At 37.9% G+C, this 15,630-nt stretch overlaps 4 protein-coding genes across 4 annotated transcripts; all 4 read left to right on the top strand.

Moving 5' to 3' along the window:
• Nucleotides 1-435: 435 nt before the first annotated feature.
• LOC113360655 lies at nt 436-5,931 on the top strand. The gene is made up of 9 exons (XM_026604140.1): nt 436-1,081; nt 1,251-1,430; nt 1,524-1,528; nt 1,770-1,857; nt 1,944-2,048; nt 3,937-4,064; nt 4,383-4,706; nt 4,799-4,973; nt 5,711-5,931. Exons 1-9 carry the CDS (start codon nt 436-438, stop codon nt 5,929-5,931), a joined length of 1,872 nt encoding a protein of 623 aa, XP_026459925.1.
• A 65-nt stretch (nt 5,932-5,996) lies between these two features.
• Nucleotides 5,997-7,550, top strand: LOC113360654. The gene is made up of 3 exons (XM_026604139.1): nt 5,997-6,614; nt 6,727-7,382; nt 7,520-7,550. The coding sequence occupies exons 1-3, from the start codon at nt 5,997-5,999 to the stop codon at nt 7,548-7,550; spliced, it is 1,305 nt and encodes a 434-aa protein (XP_026459924.1).
• A 1,415-nt stretch (nt 7,551-8,965) lies between these two features.
• On the top strand, nt 8,966-9,840 carry LOC113360652. The gene is made up of 2 exons (XM_026604138.1): nt 8,966-9,315; nt 9,423-9,840. The coding sequence occupies exons 1-2, from the start codon at nt 8,966-8,968 to the stop codon at nt 9,838-9,840; spliced, it is 768 nt and encodes a 255-aa protein (XP_026459923.1).
• A 1,268-nt stretch (nt 9,841-11,108) lies between these two features.
• Nucleotides 11,109-14,132, top strand: LOC113358649 (probable inactive purple acid phosphatase 28). The gene is made up of 4 exons (XM_026602265.1): nt 11,109-11,321; nt 11,426-11,573; nt 12,459-12,858; nt 13,283-14,132. Exons 1-4 carry the CDS (start codon nt 11,133-11,135, stop codon nt 13,734-13,736), a joined length of 1,191 nt encoding a protein of 396 aa, XP_026458050.1. The 5' UTR covers nt 11,109-11,132; the 3' UTR covers nt 13,737-14,132.
• Nucleotides 14,133-15,630: the final 1,498 nt, after the last annotated feature.

Below are 15,630 nucleotides of genomic sequence, written 5' to 3'. Positions count from 1 at the left end.
CGAATCCAACGAACATACCTTCTCTGTATAGGCCTAAGAAGTTAATCCAAATCAAAAACAGCGGTTGAATCTCTTCGGAAATGGCCCAAAACTCGAACCCTACTGTGGTAGTAAACTGTGCACTTTTCCCGCCAAATTCATTTTTGAAATGTTGAAGATGAACTGCCCCTTATCCACGACAGGGGTGCGCATAGCAGGTGGCGCCTGGGATGCCCCTTATCCAATCTGAGAGTCCGCATAGCAAATATCCTTCGGGGTATTCCGCATAATTTTTCGAGCCGATTTTTCCAAAAATGTTTATTGGCAAAAAAAATACCTACACACATAAAACGCCATAATTAGTACAAAAATCGAGCACTAACAATAGAGACACTGAGGACAATTTAGACACAAAAATGTGTCTATCATCGTGTTCCTATTAGACAACATCGGCAAATGACAGAGGAGCAGAGATTGCTAAGAAATGACCGCAGGCGAAATCAGTATAGAGCTAGGCAGAAAAACGTTGAATCCGAAGCAACGGATGTGGATACATCCCAAAGTGAAATTGCAACTCGAAGCAGCATGATGACCGAAGAACAACGAGTTGCTGAAAGAGAAAGGTGCCGTGTTCGCAATATAAATCATCGAGAAAGCATCACAGATGAGGAGAGATTGCTGCAAAATGAGCGTAGGCGAAACCAGTATAGAGCGCGGCAGCAGAATGTTGATTACGAAACAACAGATGTGAATACATCCCAAAGACGTTTTCCTGCTCGAAGTAACAGCGTGACTGAAGAACAAAGAGCTGCTGAAAGAGAAAGGTGTCGCGTTCGCAATATGAATCGTCGGCAAAGCATGACACATGAAGAGAGATTGCTACAAAATGAGCATAGGCGAAACCAGTACAGAGCGAGGCAGCTAAATATGGAAATCAGAAATCTTCCTTCATCATCAACTAGCAACAATGAAACAACCTTATTTATTCCTCGCCGAAGCCCAAGATTTATTGGTTGCGGAAGCACTACAGAATCAACATCCATTCCTCGCCGATGCCCAAGATTTATTGGTTGCAGAAGCACTACAGAATCATTGGATCAAGGTAATGCTGTAGTTAGCGGATTTAGTCTTACTTTTAGTTGGCTGAAAACCTCCTGGACTGGATTGGAAACATGGAAATGCATCGACACTATGACACTTTTTTGGTTGTACTGATTTATTAAGAATGTCAAGTATGATATGTATATCTTCTCTGCATATATGTGTTGTAGGTCAATCACGGGATCCTCAAACTACTATTATGAAAAACAGTAGGAAAAAACAATTGTGGCGTGCTCAACACAAATCAATACAAGAGAAAATGACTGAACAACAAAAACATGCGTTCGATGAAAGGCAGCGTATTGCTTATCAAAACCGAAAGACACGAATTAACGAAGCCAGTGCAAGTTGTAAGTATACTGATTCAATAATGCTCATCACATAACCATAAGCAAGGATTTTACAACATAAGCTTACTATAGATATTTTTTTTACATGTGCAGCAAGTGTAAGTGTCTAAGTCAGCTGGAGCACATAAATCAGTATCAACATTTATTCCTCGCCGAAGCCCAAGATTTATTGGTTTCGGAAGCACTACAGAATCATCTATAGGTCCGCACATATCGGAGGAACAGCTGGCCAGTGATCGAGAAAGGAGATGTGTCCGGAAAAGAACCCATCAGAAAAATATGACGGAGGAGCATAGGTCATCCAACTTATTTGAACATGTTATGCATGAACATGTGCAGGCAGAAGTTACAAGACTATTAGGTTGTGTCTCGAGAGTAGTAATGAATACCAGCGAAGGGTATATGGAATTGGGCCATCAACACAGAGGTAAGTTGTATGTACTTGACTTTTTGTGTTGTATCAAACATAAAATTCAATGACTGCCAAATTCATACATAATCTCCAAATTGTAGCTCCCATACATACAACATTTAATGATATGCTCGAGTTTGATGAGCAAATCAACAACCCAGAAGACGACGATTGTAATGAGAGTCACCAAGAGGATGTGCATGAAGGTCAGTTGGAGAATACCCTATCTAATCCCAGAAATAGCAACAAAAGAAGAAGAACACGATTGCAGGATAGTGCAACAATGTCGATGAACCTGATCTGTATGCTTCTAGGTTTCTGAATGTCTCTATCTTAAAAAAAATTGTACTGTATTTTGTTTTTGGTGTAAATTGTGCTTTAACTTACCAAGTAGATTCTGTGTAATAGAGAAAAATGATGCACTATGTTGTTATCATGGTGGGAGCTAACTTCAGTTAATGCTTTGGCCTTCGTCGTTCTTTATTTTACTTTGGAATATCCTAATATACTGTGAGAAAATGTCATCTTCGTATAATTTTATGACTTCTTTGATTTGACACCAATGCCATCTCCGAAAACTGTTTTGCGTATTCCTGTTCCAGTCCTTCTAGCATATACTTCAGTGTTCGCTTAAAATCTTAGAGATTCTTTTGACACGTTAAAATGTCTATACTCATAAAATATACTTCATGAGATCTCGGTATAGTTAAGTGTGGGTCGAATGAATCATCTTGGTATGTCTATTCATAAAATATACTTCATGAGATCTCAGTATACTTCTTGGTATGTCTCTTCTTGGATGTAATGTTAAGTGTTAACATATATGATTCATCTGTTGCAAATTCTCTTCTTAGAATGCATGTTAAGTATGGGTCGAATGAGTCGACAAATATATGTTACCGATTGATGGCTTTGCATTAAGTCTCATCCAATTCTGATCGCTAATAATATTGTGGTGTAGGTCAATGACGAGTAGCTCAATCTACTACAACGAACAATAACAGAAGGAGGACAAATAGAGGATTTTATGTTGCAACTGTAACAATAAAACACTCAAAGAAAGATGTTAGAAGTAAAATTTCTGGAAGCTAAATAAACACTCAAATGGACAGCAAATAGAGGACAGAGTCACGTGTTCAACACGCTGTTCTTAACACAATAGTTGACCGGTACGCCTCAAAAATGAGTGATGCTTATACCCTGTGGTCAAGTTGTATCCAGGATAAAACTGCCTGTTGCAAGTGTTGTTAGCACTACAATACTTGCCCACTCATACGAACTGAACATCAAATCACGGAATAAAAGAAAAAGACCACAAAGAGGGAGAGAGACGAAAAGATGAGGATAGTAGCTCTTCTGGACACAAATGAAAATGAAAGTTTCGAATTCTTTTTATAGGCAAACAAAAAGGGTGAAATCAACGCACATTAATGTGCGAATCAATACTGCATGCGAAATAATGCTGCCATGATGTCGACATAATTCTGTCATCAACATTCAAAAACTGGTAAGAAAATGTCGACATCCATGCAAATAATTCCGTTAAGAAAAATGTTTTCGGTAAGAGAATAAATTCACCCAGGTCACACGCCCCCATATTTAAGACATAATTTATTTTGATTTTCAAAATGATTAGGAAATAAATCAAAAGAAATTTTTCCAAAAAGGAAAGTCTTGGTTGACCAAAGTCCATGGCGCAAGCACGAGCTCGAGCCCTAAGACGTGGAAACAAAAATATTTCGCCCCACTCGTTCCACCATATTGTTTTACTAACTATACATAAAGGAATAGCTATATAGTGGAACTCCTTTTTAGTTATGCCCAATGTGGGACTAAAGGACCTATTTCATTCAATCATAGAAAATGAGTTAGAGCTCATAGAGACCCAAAGGTCCTAGGTTCCGTTCCCACCAAGACCATAAAATTAAAACATTAAAAACTCATTTTCTCCAACATTTTATAACGCTGCAAGGGATTTCGTCGACGAACCTTCACTTCCATGCCTGCAATTGACTAATATTAGCTCATGTAACCATTGTGGAGCTAAGCTTTTTCCTCATGAGACTAATCAGTTCTGTTGTTTAAACGGAAAAGTTGAACTACCCGATTTGCCTGAATCTCCAGAACTATTGCAATTGTATACTGTACAATCAAAACTTGGAGCTCATTTCAGGAAGAATATTCGTTTTTTCAACCATGTTTTTGCCTTCACATCCATCGGGGTATGTATTGATCATAACACGGCTAATTCTAATAAGGGACTGTATACATATCGAGCTCAAGGTTACTATGTATCACAAAATTGGTAGCCTTATTCCAAAACCAAGTGATAGACCAAGGTTCCTTCAGATGTACATCTATGACACCGAACATGAATTGGAGAATTGGATGAAGGAACAACAGTTTTCTTCCAAGAAAAACAAGGGCAAGGAACATGAACAAGAGCCAATTGAACCGAAGAACCTCTGAACAGAGAAGTGCTGGCTATATTGAAAGGAATGTTGGACAAATGCAACCCGTATGTACGTGTTATTCGACAGATTTCTCAAGGTACTGACTTCCAAGATGTTCGTCTTCACATAAAGGAGCAAACAACATTTCTTCGGACGTATAACATGCCAACATCACCACAAGTAGCAGCTGTCTTAGTTGGAGGAGAAGAACCGAGTGAAGTGCTTCCTCGAGACATAATTGTTGAAACAAATTCTGGGAAATTGCTGAATGTTCCCGACACAGCATGTTTCTATGATCCATTACAATATCCGTTACTGCATCCCTATGGAAGTTTTGGATGGGATTTAACGATTTTCGGTGATAATGCTAAAAGGATAAGCTGTCGAGCATACTATGCGTATATGCTACAGGTAAAGTTAATGTACCATCCGTATGTAAATTCTTATAATTTAAGATTTAAAAAACTTATATGTTCTCTAACAAAAACACCAAATGTCATTAGATTCGAGAAAACCAGCAGTCCATTCTGTTACATGGTGGGAAACTACTACAACAGTACGTGGTCGACAATTATGTGAAGATTTCCACAATGCAGTTGAGATGGGTTCGAGATAACCAGCGAACATTCCGAGTTGATTGGTACTCAGGCGTTCTTGATTCCTTGGATGCAAATACAGGTAACAAAATCTTTTCGGAACTATTCTTATGGCTCCTAAAATGGGCAAGAAACAATGCATCAAATCTTAGGTGTCCCTGAGTTGAAATCATATGTTTTAATCATGCCTATAATTGTGAAGGACATGTCATGATATGTGCTGAAAGTGGTTCTCGACGAGTTAGAAATCCATCTTTTCGATAAAATTGCTTATGTTCATATTTCCAGACTAGGTATACAATTTTTGATAGCGTATACAACTTAACCAAAAAAAGCTTAGACCGCGATCACATTTCCATGAAGCTTCTCCAGACTAGGTCTAGGTCCTTGGACAACTACCCTGAAAATAGATAGCATGACTTTAAGACAGAGAGCACTCAAGTTACTTGATATACTTTTTGTAGAACAGTATTTTTAGTCAGTTTGTGATATTTAAACGAGTCTGCTATACAACTTAGTGATACAGATACAGTAAGTTACTTGACAACCATCAGTTTCAATATGCTGTAAGAATTTATCTTTGAAACCATCCAACTTCGTTATTTCTTCGCGAAATTAAACATCAGTTGACAGAGGGTTCATGGACTCCGTTTAAACTTCTTTTTATGTTTTTTTTTTTTTCTGAATAAGATAGTTTTATGCCTTACATTTCCATATGAAACTTCATTTTTGTCAAATATATCCAAAAACGACATCTCTATTTTGTTGTTGTGATTTCGTCCTAATTATGTTTGCATGGTTTGTGTGCGCACTTTGCAGATGATATTGGGCAGCGGGTTATTATACCTCCTTCTTACACGGGAAGCCCACGTGATATGCATCAAAGGTATCATGACGTTATGGCATTGGTTCAGAAGTATGGCAAGCCTGATTTGTTTATAACCATGACGTGTAATCCTAATTGGGAGGAGATCCAGAGAAATCTAAAACCAGGGCAACAGGCACAGGCCAGATCTGACGACGAGGGTGTTTCATTCTAAATTTGAAGAACTGAAGGTAGATCTGTTCACTAAGGGGGTTCTTGGAATAGTTGTTGCACATGTTCATGTTATTGAATTTCAGAAGAGATCTTCCACATGCACACATTCTTATCATCCTGCACGAGAAAGACAAACTGCTTACCCCAGATGACTACGATAGGGTTGTTCGAGCAGAAATACCAGATGAAAAAGTTGAACCAGAGTTGTATGCTTTTGTCCTCAAACATATGATACATAAGCCATGTGCTTTGTCTGCTGATAGTGTCTGTAAGAAGGATGGAAAGTGCAAGAAAGGGTTTCCAAAGCAGTTTGCACCGGAAACTCTAGAAGGCAAAGATTCGTATCCAGTCTATAGAAGACGCGATGATGGTAGAGAAATTACACTCGCTAATGGGAAAGTTGTGAATAACAGCTTGGTTGTTCCGTATAATCCGTGGATGCTAAAGAAGTATGATTGTCATATCAATGTGGAAATTTGTTCAAGTGTGCGGTCTGAGAAGTATTTGTATAAATACGTTTGGAAAGGGGTTGACCGTGTTTCTATGGAAGTTTCAAGCGAGAAAGAAGCGGAAGATGAGATCAAGCAGTTCGTAGATGCTCGATGGATTTGCCCGCAAGAAGCTCTTTGGCGGATATACATGTATCAAATGAATAAGATTTATCCTCTTGTTCTTTCGTTACAAGTACACTTAAAGGATCGACAAAAGATTCTACTTCCCGAAGGAAGTACAGTGAGGGATGTGATACGACGAGAAAAGGCCTCCCATACTCAGCTGACTGAGTTTTTTTAAGAAGAACCAAGAAGATGAATTCGCGAGAACTCTTCTCTACAAGGAATTTCCCGAACACTACAAGTGGGATAAGCCGCTAAAGCAATGGATAAGGCGGCAACGCGATAACAAAGTAATTAGTAGAGTTAACGTTTTTTCTACCCGCAGTGAAAATTATCATTTGAGACTTCTTTTGAATAATATTAGAGGGCCAACTTCTTTCGAGGATTTGCTAAAGGTGGGAGCTAATGCGTTTTCGACGTATAAAGAAGTAGCTCAACATTTGTCTTTGTTAGAAAGTGACACTCCCATTCGTGACACACTTCTCGAAGCTATACAAGTAGAGATGCCTTGCTCTTTGAGAAGGCTTTTCTGCATGTTGTTAGACCTTTGCAAGCCCACGAGAGTTCGTGAATTGTGGGATGAATTTTTTCCCTACATGATTGATGATCACTGCCAGTTCAACACAGAACAAGGGGAAATCAATATTCTTTTACGGGAAGTAAGGTCTGTTCTCGGGGAAGAATTAATGGCCACATATAAACTCCGGTCAATGACTGAAGACATACGAACTTCAGGAGTAAACGCGTTGGTTTCTGAGGAATTCAGAGTTCCAGTTTCTCCAGAAGATCTATCATCTATTGATATGCTAAAAGCGGACCAGAAACATGCATTCGACAGGTAAGTCTTTAGATTATAAACCCTTATGGAACTGCACCCACTAATTAGTACTTTTTTTCTTTCTTTTATTGAATTAGACTTGCCGCCAATCATCCATTTTGAGATCGTATTCTTATTATCATAAAATTTGACCTTAGGTACAAATCTGACCCAAATACAGGAACTTAGCGCCTTGATACATGATATTAATTTTGTTGTTTATTTGGTATACAAACCTCTGATTGTTCTTCCTGTTTTTTCATTTATAATTTGAGCATGTTCTAGCTCCTTCAAGGTTTTAGATGATATGTCATCCTAGGTTATAGAAATTGAAGATCTTACCAACTCAGACTCTTAGGATTATTTTAAGTTGTAACAACATCCTCCATTGGTGAATTAAGTGTCTGAAGTGCATCTTTTTACACTCTTGCACTAACACAACAAGTCATTGCATTATAGTATGTTTGGATAGTTGAAGGGACTTGGATTTTCACAACCAAGTTAAGTTTTGACAGCCCATCCCAGTGACTTCCTTGAAAGACTGTTTTATTTAATATTTGAAATGGTTATTACTTGCTTATGAATTTACCTACCTGATTTTAACATGGTGACTCAAGAAACTACGATTTACTGGACTTGAATTAGAAGTTATGACTATTGGATATTGAAGAGCTAACCGCTCCCATGTTGCAAACGAGTACCAACTCTCTCAAGTCTGGATGTTGCATAGAGCAACTAGGCAGTTTGTTTTGCTTTTAAATGAAACTCATTTAGGGTGTGACGTACGTTTCGAAAATACCAAGTTGATGTTACTCCACGTTCTTAGTATTTAAATTGGAAAATCTTAAATCTGTTTCTGTTTTTGTTTATTTGCTTGCTAGAAATTACATTTCAAAATTTACACTCTTGCACAGTTGATACAAAATATTATTGTGCGAGAATGTCTAATCTAATTTAAGATTGGGTACTTTTTATTTCAGTTCTTTACTTTTTCGCTATGGTGTTATGCCTTCTACGCAAATTCATCCATTGGACTGATTTGTATAATTTCTATAACTCCTATGCAGGGTAGTGAATTCTGTTAGGAGGGGCGACAAATGTATATTCTCTTAAAACGTCCAATATATTCTTTATTGATGGTCCGGGTGGTTCAGGGAAAACTTTTCTCTATAGGGCGATATTGGCTAAGTTACGTAGTGAAAGACGTATTGCAATTACAACTGCGACATCAGGGATTGTTGCAACCATGATGCCGGGTGGGAGGACTTCCCATTCTAGATTTAAGATACATGTACCAGCAACCTCAACTTCTACGTGAGACATAGTCGCAGAAGATCCTTTGGCAGATTTCATTCGAAAAGCCGATTTGATTATTTGGGAAGAAGCAACGATGGCAAACCAATGCATTTGAAGCTCTGGACAGAACGTTAAGAGACTTGATCAAAGTTGAATTGCCATTTGGAGGGAAGATTTTGCTTTTAGGTGGGGATTTTCGTCAAGTATTTCCTGTGATTGGGCACGGGACACGAACACAGACAATTAATGCATGCTTGACAAACGCAAAGTTCTAGAAGGATGTTAAGGTGATTCGTTTAAAAGAGAACATGCGTTCAAGGTTAGACCCTAGCTTTTCAGAATTCTTGCTACGGATTGGAGATGGGACTGAGCCATTTGCCGTGGATGACATGGTGAAGCTTCCGGATGATATTGTAATGAAGTGGGAAGGTGAGCAATCCGTTGAGAGATTAATTGACGAGGTTTTTCCAGAGCTTGAAAAGAATGCAAGTGATAAAAGCTACACGAGTCAGAGGTCATTGATAACTCCCAAGAATGATATCGTCGAAAAGCTTAATCAAAAAGTTACTAGCATCTTTCCTGAAGATGAGGTAGTTTACCATTCCTTTGACATGGCTAAAGATGACCTCTACATGGCTAAAGATGACCCAAACAATTTGTGGACGAAGATTTTTTGAACACTATTGCTCCGGGTGGATTGCCTCCTCACAGACATATACTCAAGATAGGTGCTCCGATAATTCTTTTGAGGAATCTTGATCCCAGTTATGGTCTTTGCAACGGCACGAGGTTACCATGTAGAGGTCTCTATAGAAACTTTATTAATGCAGAGATTGTTACTGGTAGTTGTTCGGGGCTTAGAGTCTTGATTCCACGGATACCCATGGAACCTCCTAAAGAGGTGGTACTCCCATTCAAGTTCGTCCGCAAACAATTTCCAGTTCGTGCAGGTTTTGCCCTCACAATAAACAACGCACAAGGACAGACAATACCACATGTTGGTATTTATCTACCAGAACCGGTTTTTAGTCACGAACAATTATATGTTGCTTTGTCTAGGGGAGTTTCAATAATTACAACGAAAGTCTTAGTTAAGAATGGAGTTCTTCTGGATGTCTCTGGAACATGTACTAAAAATGTTGTATTTCAAGATGTTCTCAGGTCATCTGCTATTGCTGAGTGATATGTTATTAACAATTAAGCTCCAAATAAATTTTTTCCTTTTTATTTTACTTTGTTAATTTGAAGGTCTGGAATTCGAAAATGTAAAATACCTACAAAAGAAGGTTGTTTGCTGACTCAATTTTTTCCTTTTTATTTTACTCAGTTCGATACGGAAGAGCGATCCGCGTTGTGTTTGCCAACGTGCAACGCACGTACACTCTACTTGTGTGTGTAATTTGTCTACTGATTCGTTGGTTTCTCAATGAAGCAAGCAGGCGACTCCTGGAATATTTACTTTCTTGGAGTGTATTCGCCTAAAGAAAGAATGACATTTGGTTGTACCTTTCTTGTCCTCTTGAATGATTATGTGCGTAATTTGTCTACTGATTCTCTTGATGCTCTCCGTGAACGGGAGCCTAGTTAGCAATTCGAGATTCGGCAAACGTACGGAACGACAAACGTACGAGTATTATACGGTTTTGTAAAATTCAGATTCGGTCCAAAATTCGGTCAACGGGACGTGATTCGTCATTAATTCGGAACGGCATACGTACGTGTATAATTCGATTTATAAATGTGAGTTCGGCTCTGAAAATTCGGTATCTATATATAACAAATAATTTGTATTTATAAGGTCATAGACAAATTTTTATGCATATGTGTGAGTTATTTAAGGAAAAAATAAACTCAATATGATGATATTAATAATATATACAACATTAGTTATCCAAGAGGACGTCGTATGGTGGTTTAGATGCTTGGTTAGTGAGTTTGAGATCTCTCTCACCTTCACCTTCAAATCTCTTCAGTCGTTTTTGTTTCATAAAAATTACAACACGTCTAATATTCGGTCGTGTATGTTCGGGAGGCAGTAAAGCCCAAAAAGTGGAGTCTTTGAAAAGCAAAAGCTAAAGAATTTATGGCGAATTAAGCGGACGTATCATTCGGGATACGTAAAATTCGTGAACGATTCGCGAATAATCCGGGAATGCCACATAATACGCGATTTGGGTTCGGAGTTACAAACGTACGCGAATAAGACGGTAAAATTCGTGATACGGAAAAATTCGCGAATGATTCGCGAATCATTCGCGAACTTACTAACTAGGAACGGGAGAATGAAAAATTGTGCTTCCTTTTTGTTACTTTCGTATTTTTTTGATACACGTTGGCTGCCCAAAGTAAAAAAACGAGCGCCAATATAAAGAACTGAAGAGCACAGAAAGTACTACAGAGTTTAATAAATAAGCTACTACAGAGTTTAATAAGCAAAAAAATACCAGTGAGATTTGTTCAGTAGAAAATGTAAAAATGGCGAGTACCCAAGAAAGTTCATTACATTTCTTCGTGTTCTACCTATTCTTCATCCCAACTATCCTTTATCTTTTTCACACTCTAATTTTCCATAAGTTAACAATAGGAAACGAACAGATCAGAATAAAAAGGAATCCAAATCTTCCTTTAAGATTTAACTATGATGGCACTTTCAAAATCCTTCAGGTAAGTAAAAAAATTTACTTCCTTTTATACTCATTCTTCTTAATACTGATTTTGAAGGTCTGGGTTCTAATTCATTTTTTGTTTTTCTTTGTGGGTTTCTTTAGATTGCAGATATGCATTATGCAAATGGGAAAATGACCAGATGTAAAGATGTATTGGCATCTGAGTTTGAGTATTGTTCAGATCTTAATACCACGTTGTTTGTGAAGAGAATGATTGAAGCTGAGAAACCTGATTTTATTGCATTTACAGGTAGTCTGGATTTATTTATTCCTGGATTTAAGGGTTTGTATTAATAGTTGAGTATTTATGCTGGACAATCAAGATCTTTGGTTAAATTACACAAGATATTAATTGCAATCTGAGGAATGTTTGATTGAAAACTGAGATTTTCATTAATTTTTAGTTATTTTAATGTGTTTTTAATGCTAATTTCTAGACATTAGTAACATGCATTTACCACATTATATGGAAAGAAAACACTTTTTTTTAATGATTAAATTATTGAGTGTTGATTGGTCATTTTTTGTTTGTAATCATTGTATCCTGAGTTTTACACCCATAGTCACCTAGAAAACCTCATAAAAACTTGAGAAAAGTTGCACAAGATTATCTTGCTAAGTGTAGAAACCTTAAGGTAGCTTCCCAGGAGTTGTTGTTAGTATCTACCAGGTATTTCTCATGTATTATTTAAAGATTAGTATTTAGTAGTAGATGGTATCTGTAACGGTTTGTTCATGTGACTACAGTAAGTGAGGACTGATGAATACAGTTAACTTGGATCTTTTGTTGTTGTTGAAATGGAGTGTTCTTGTTCGTATGACCTCGGACAGAAATAACCGCAGCATAAACTTTATCTTCTTCACGTGAAAATTAACCATTGAATTAATGTTAGAGCAACTAGGATTTTATCTTCTTCACGGAAGAGAACATTGGTATCTTATATGGTTTTCTGTATAATTAGCTTTTGGTGATTATTAAGCCACATTGGTGTCAGCTAGGTCCGTATTTTAAACTTTTGATGCTATACAATGTTACCAAATTGGCACAGGATACTTCGCACCCCTGTTTTACACCTTTAAGTCTTGATTGAATTTATGGTTCTGATTAAGAGAACATTTCTAATTGATCCACTAGGGGATAATATATTTGGGCAGAGCACTGCTGATGCGGCTGAATCTCTGGTCGGAGCTTTTGGACCTGCCATGCAATCTAAACTTCCTTGGGCTGCAGTTTTGGGGAATCATGACCAAGAATCTACAATGACACGTGAAGAGCTGATGTCTTTCATTTCCCTTATGGACTATTCTGTTTCTCAGGTCAATCCTTTAGGAGGTGTAGTGTCGGATATTGATGGATTTGGGAATTATAATCTTGAAGTATATGGGGCACCGGGTTCAAATTTATTCAACACCAGCATACTTAATCTCTTCTTTCTTGACAGTGGGGACAGGGCTATAGTTGATGGAAGACGAAGTTATGGGTGGATCAAAGAATCTCAACTTCAATGGCTTCGTAGCATTTCAGAAATTTTCAGGTATGACTGATACTCTTCTTTCTTTTGGAGTTTGTTTACTACCTACCATAGGGGATATGAAAAATAGAAGTTAACTCCTTCCTTCTTACCTAGAAGTTCACCAAGGTAAAAAAAAAAAACTTCCAAGCGGAAAATTTATTTTACCTCTCTTTGACTCTTTGTCTTTCTCATGTTATGGAAAAAACTCCGTGCTATGTAAAAGTAGAATCCTTCCTGTGCTAGCTCAATATTTCCTGTACGTAGTTCGTGCTTTCCATATTCTTATATTGGGAATAGAGGACTGGTTAAGCGTTAGAAATAAAAAATTTGTGAACGTCAACCTAGCTCAGGAATTTCATCTTTAGTAGATCTGCGTGTGCATGTCTCAGGTTCATTTTCTCCTTTCGTAGTTTCAGTTCTCATGAAAGGCATTTCCATCATTTAGATTTCGTAAACAGGACCAAGATCATGACAATCCACTGGGCAGCATCTCAGCTCCACCAGCATTGGCCTTTTTTCACATCCCAATTCCTGAAGTGCGAGACCTTTGGTTTAAGGAATACGTCGGGCAATATCTAGAAGCAGTTGCTTGTTCTTCTTATAATTCTGGCGTCCTGAAGACATTAGTATCAATGGAAGATGTGAAGGCAGTTTTCCTTGGGCATGATCACCTTAACGACTTCTGTGGAGTAATCGATGGTATTTGGTTTTGTTATGGTGGAGGATCTGGGTATCATGCTTATGGTAGAATTGGCTGGCAAAGAAGGGCAAGGGTCATATCAGTCGAGCTGGATCAGGGAAAGAATTCATGGTTGGGTGTGAGAAGGATTAAGACTTGGAAGCGTCTGGATGATTCAATTCTTAGCAAGATTGACGAGCAGATACTGTGGGACCTGTAACTGTGAGGTGAAGTTGCCTTGTGTAATATCTGCGTAGTGGTTCCGAAGCTTGACAACAGATACAGGTAAACCCCATGAATCCCTGACATGCATTTTGACCATCTTGTTGTAGAGTATTGGCGGCCAAATTAACTACTCTTCACCTCACAAGGCAAAAAGGTTGATGGAGATAAGAAATGGCGTTATCATGGGTGTAGGGACATTGCTATGTTGTTGTATTAACTTGTTATTTGTTTTAGTAAAACTTGGGATGCAATGCATCTTCTTCGGTGTTGAATCTAATTCCACTCACTCATTTAGTTCAGTACAACGGGCAAAGACCAATGTGTCTGATGCATTTGACGACTCTTATGCAACTACATGTTTTCAATAATCTTGTTGATTATGTTTCTTTAGTACGTCTTCTTCTCCTCTTCGATCCATTTTTTCATGAGATCCTTTTGATGCAGCACATAGATAATAACAAATGATCAGGATCAACCATATTATCAAATAAAAGCCATACAAGGTCATTAACGTCACAATATCCATCAAAGTTTTTTGTTCAATCACCTGATCATTAGCAGCGGGTAAATGGAAAAATACTCTTCGCAAGATTCCACCAGTCGCATGCTTCAGTCTATTTAATGTCAAACCAGAAGTTCCACAAGACTCAATTACATCATCAATGGTGGCTGATGCGTCCGCGATTTCTTTCTCAACGAACTATATAATGTAAAAAACAGAACATGAGACGGCATAAAACATTAGTATCAACTCCAAAAAAGAGTAATTTAAACCTTGAGTTGTGTTTTCTTGTTATCAAAGTTAGTGGCATGAAATCCCTTTGCGTTGTGTGAATAACTCCGGAGACGCTGCTGGTTTTCCTTTGTTTTTTCTTCTACCGCACTCTTAACATCTTCTCCCCACCCTTTATTCAGATAGCTAGGACAAAGTAGATTCTATGTCAGCTTTGAAATGTTTCAGAAGCTTCTTAAAATTAACCTTCTTATTAACTTTCCTCGGATCCACTCTTTATTGCGATCCGAGACTGCGTTATGAGCTAACATCCTTTCAAAACTAGCAAGCATCTGCGCTCGTGCAATCACAATAAATCATTTTCTTTTGTAAAAGGGTCATAAGTTAAGGTGTGGTAGAGAGCAGACTTGTCATTTGACTGGAATTTTACTAGTAAAATATATGCTGATAATGAGAAAAGGGATATAAATAAACGAAGAAGTAAAAGAAGAGCCGAGTTGTATCTGGTAACCTTGTGTCTTTTATTCTTGGCATAGGCGTGCCAAAGCTCAGCAGCATAGAGTCGAATGGTGAGATTACACGCTCGTTCTTCAGCTTCCAGTTTAGCACGAAGAGCCTGAATGTACATTATTTGTTAAAAATAAGAAGATCTGTTTAAAAATAGGAGAAAGAAAGAGACACATTACATTGCAGATGCAAAAATCATCGAATACTTGTCTCTGAGTCTGGTAACCATTAAATGTCATCTTAACATCCACATTATCTACCCAGGGTGCCACAATCTTCTCTACCTTCATAATTGGTCCATTCTTTCAAAGCCTTCGTCATCCTCTCGGAGCTATATACATTAATAACCAATTAATAGTATGAGTCAAATACAATTGAACCCGACAGTGGAAACGATATCATCGTTGCAGAACCAGCTCATTAACAAATGGGGTTAGTTTCTCGACACCAACCTTTAGCTCCTCTCTAGACCTAAAACTGCAAAATATTTCACAATCCTTGAAGATTAATAAACCAGTAATAGAGAGATGGTGTTACCTATAGATATCCTCCGTCTCAGGGATCTCGATTTCACTTCTGCTGCTTCTTCTACCTATTGAAATGTATCAATTCTCTAAGAGACCAACCGAAAAGAGATTTGAACCCTAAG

The sequence above is a fragment of the Papaver somniferum genome, chromosome 3 (assembly GCF_003573695.1).
Source record: "Papaver somniferum cultivar HN1 chromosome 3, ASM357369v1, whole genome shotgun sequence".
NCBI classification, from domain to species: domain Eukaryota; kingdom Viridiplantae; phylum Streptophyta; class Magnoliopsida; order Ranunculales; family Papaveraceae; genus Papaver; species Papaver somniferum.
Note: the sequence above shows the minus strand (reverse complement) of the source record. Positions and strands in the feature narration are given on the sequence as shown.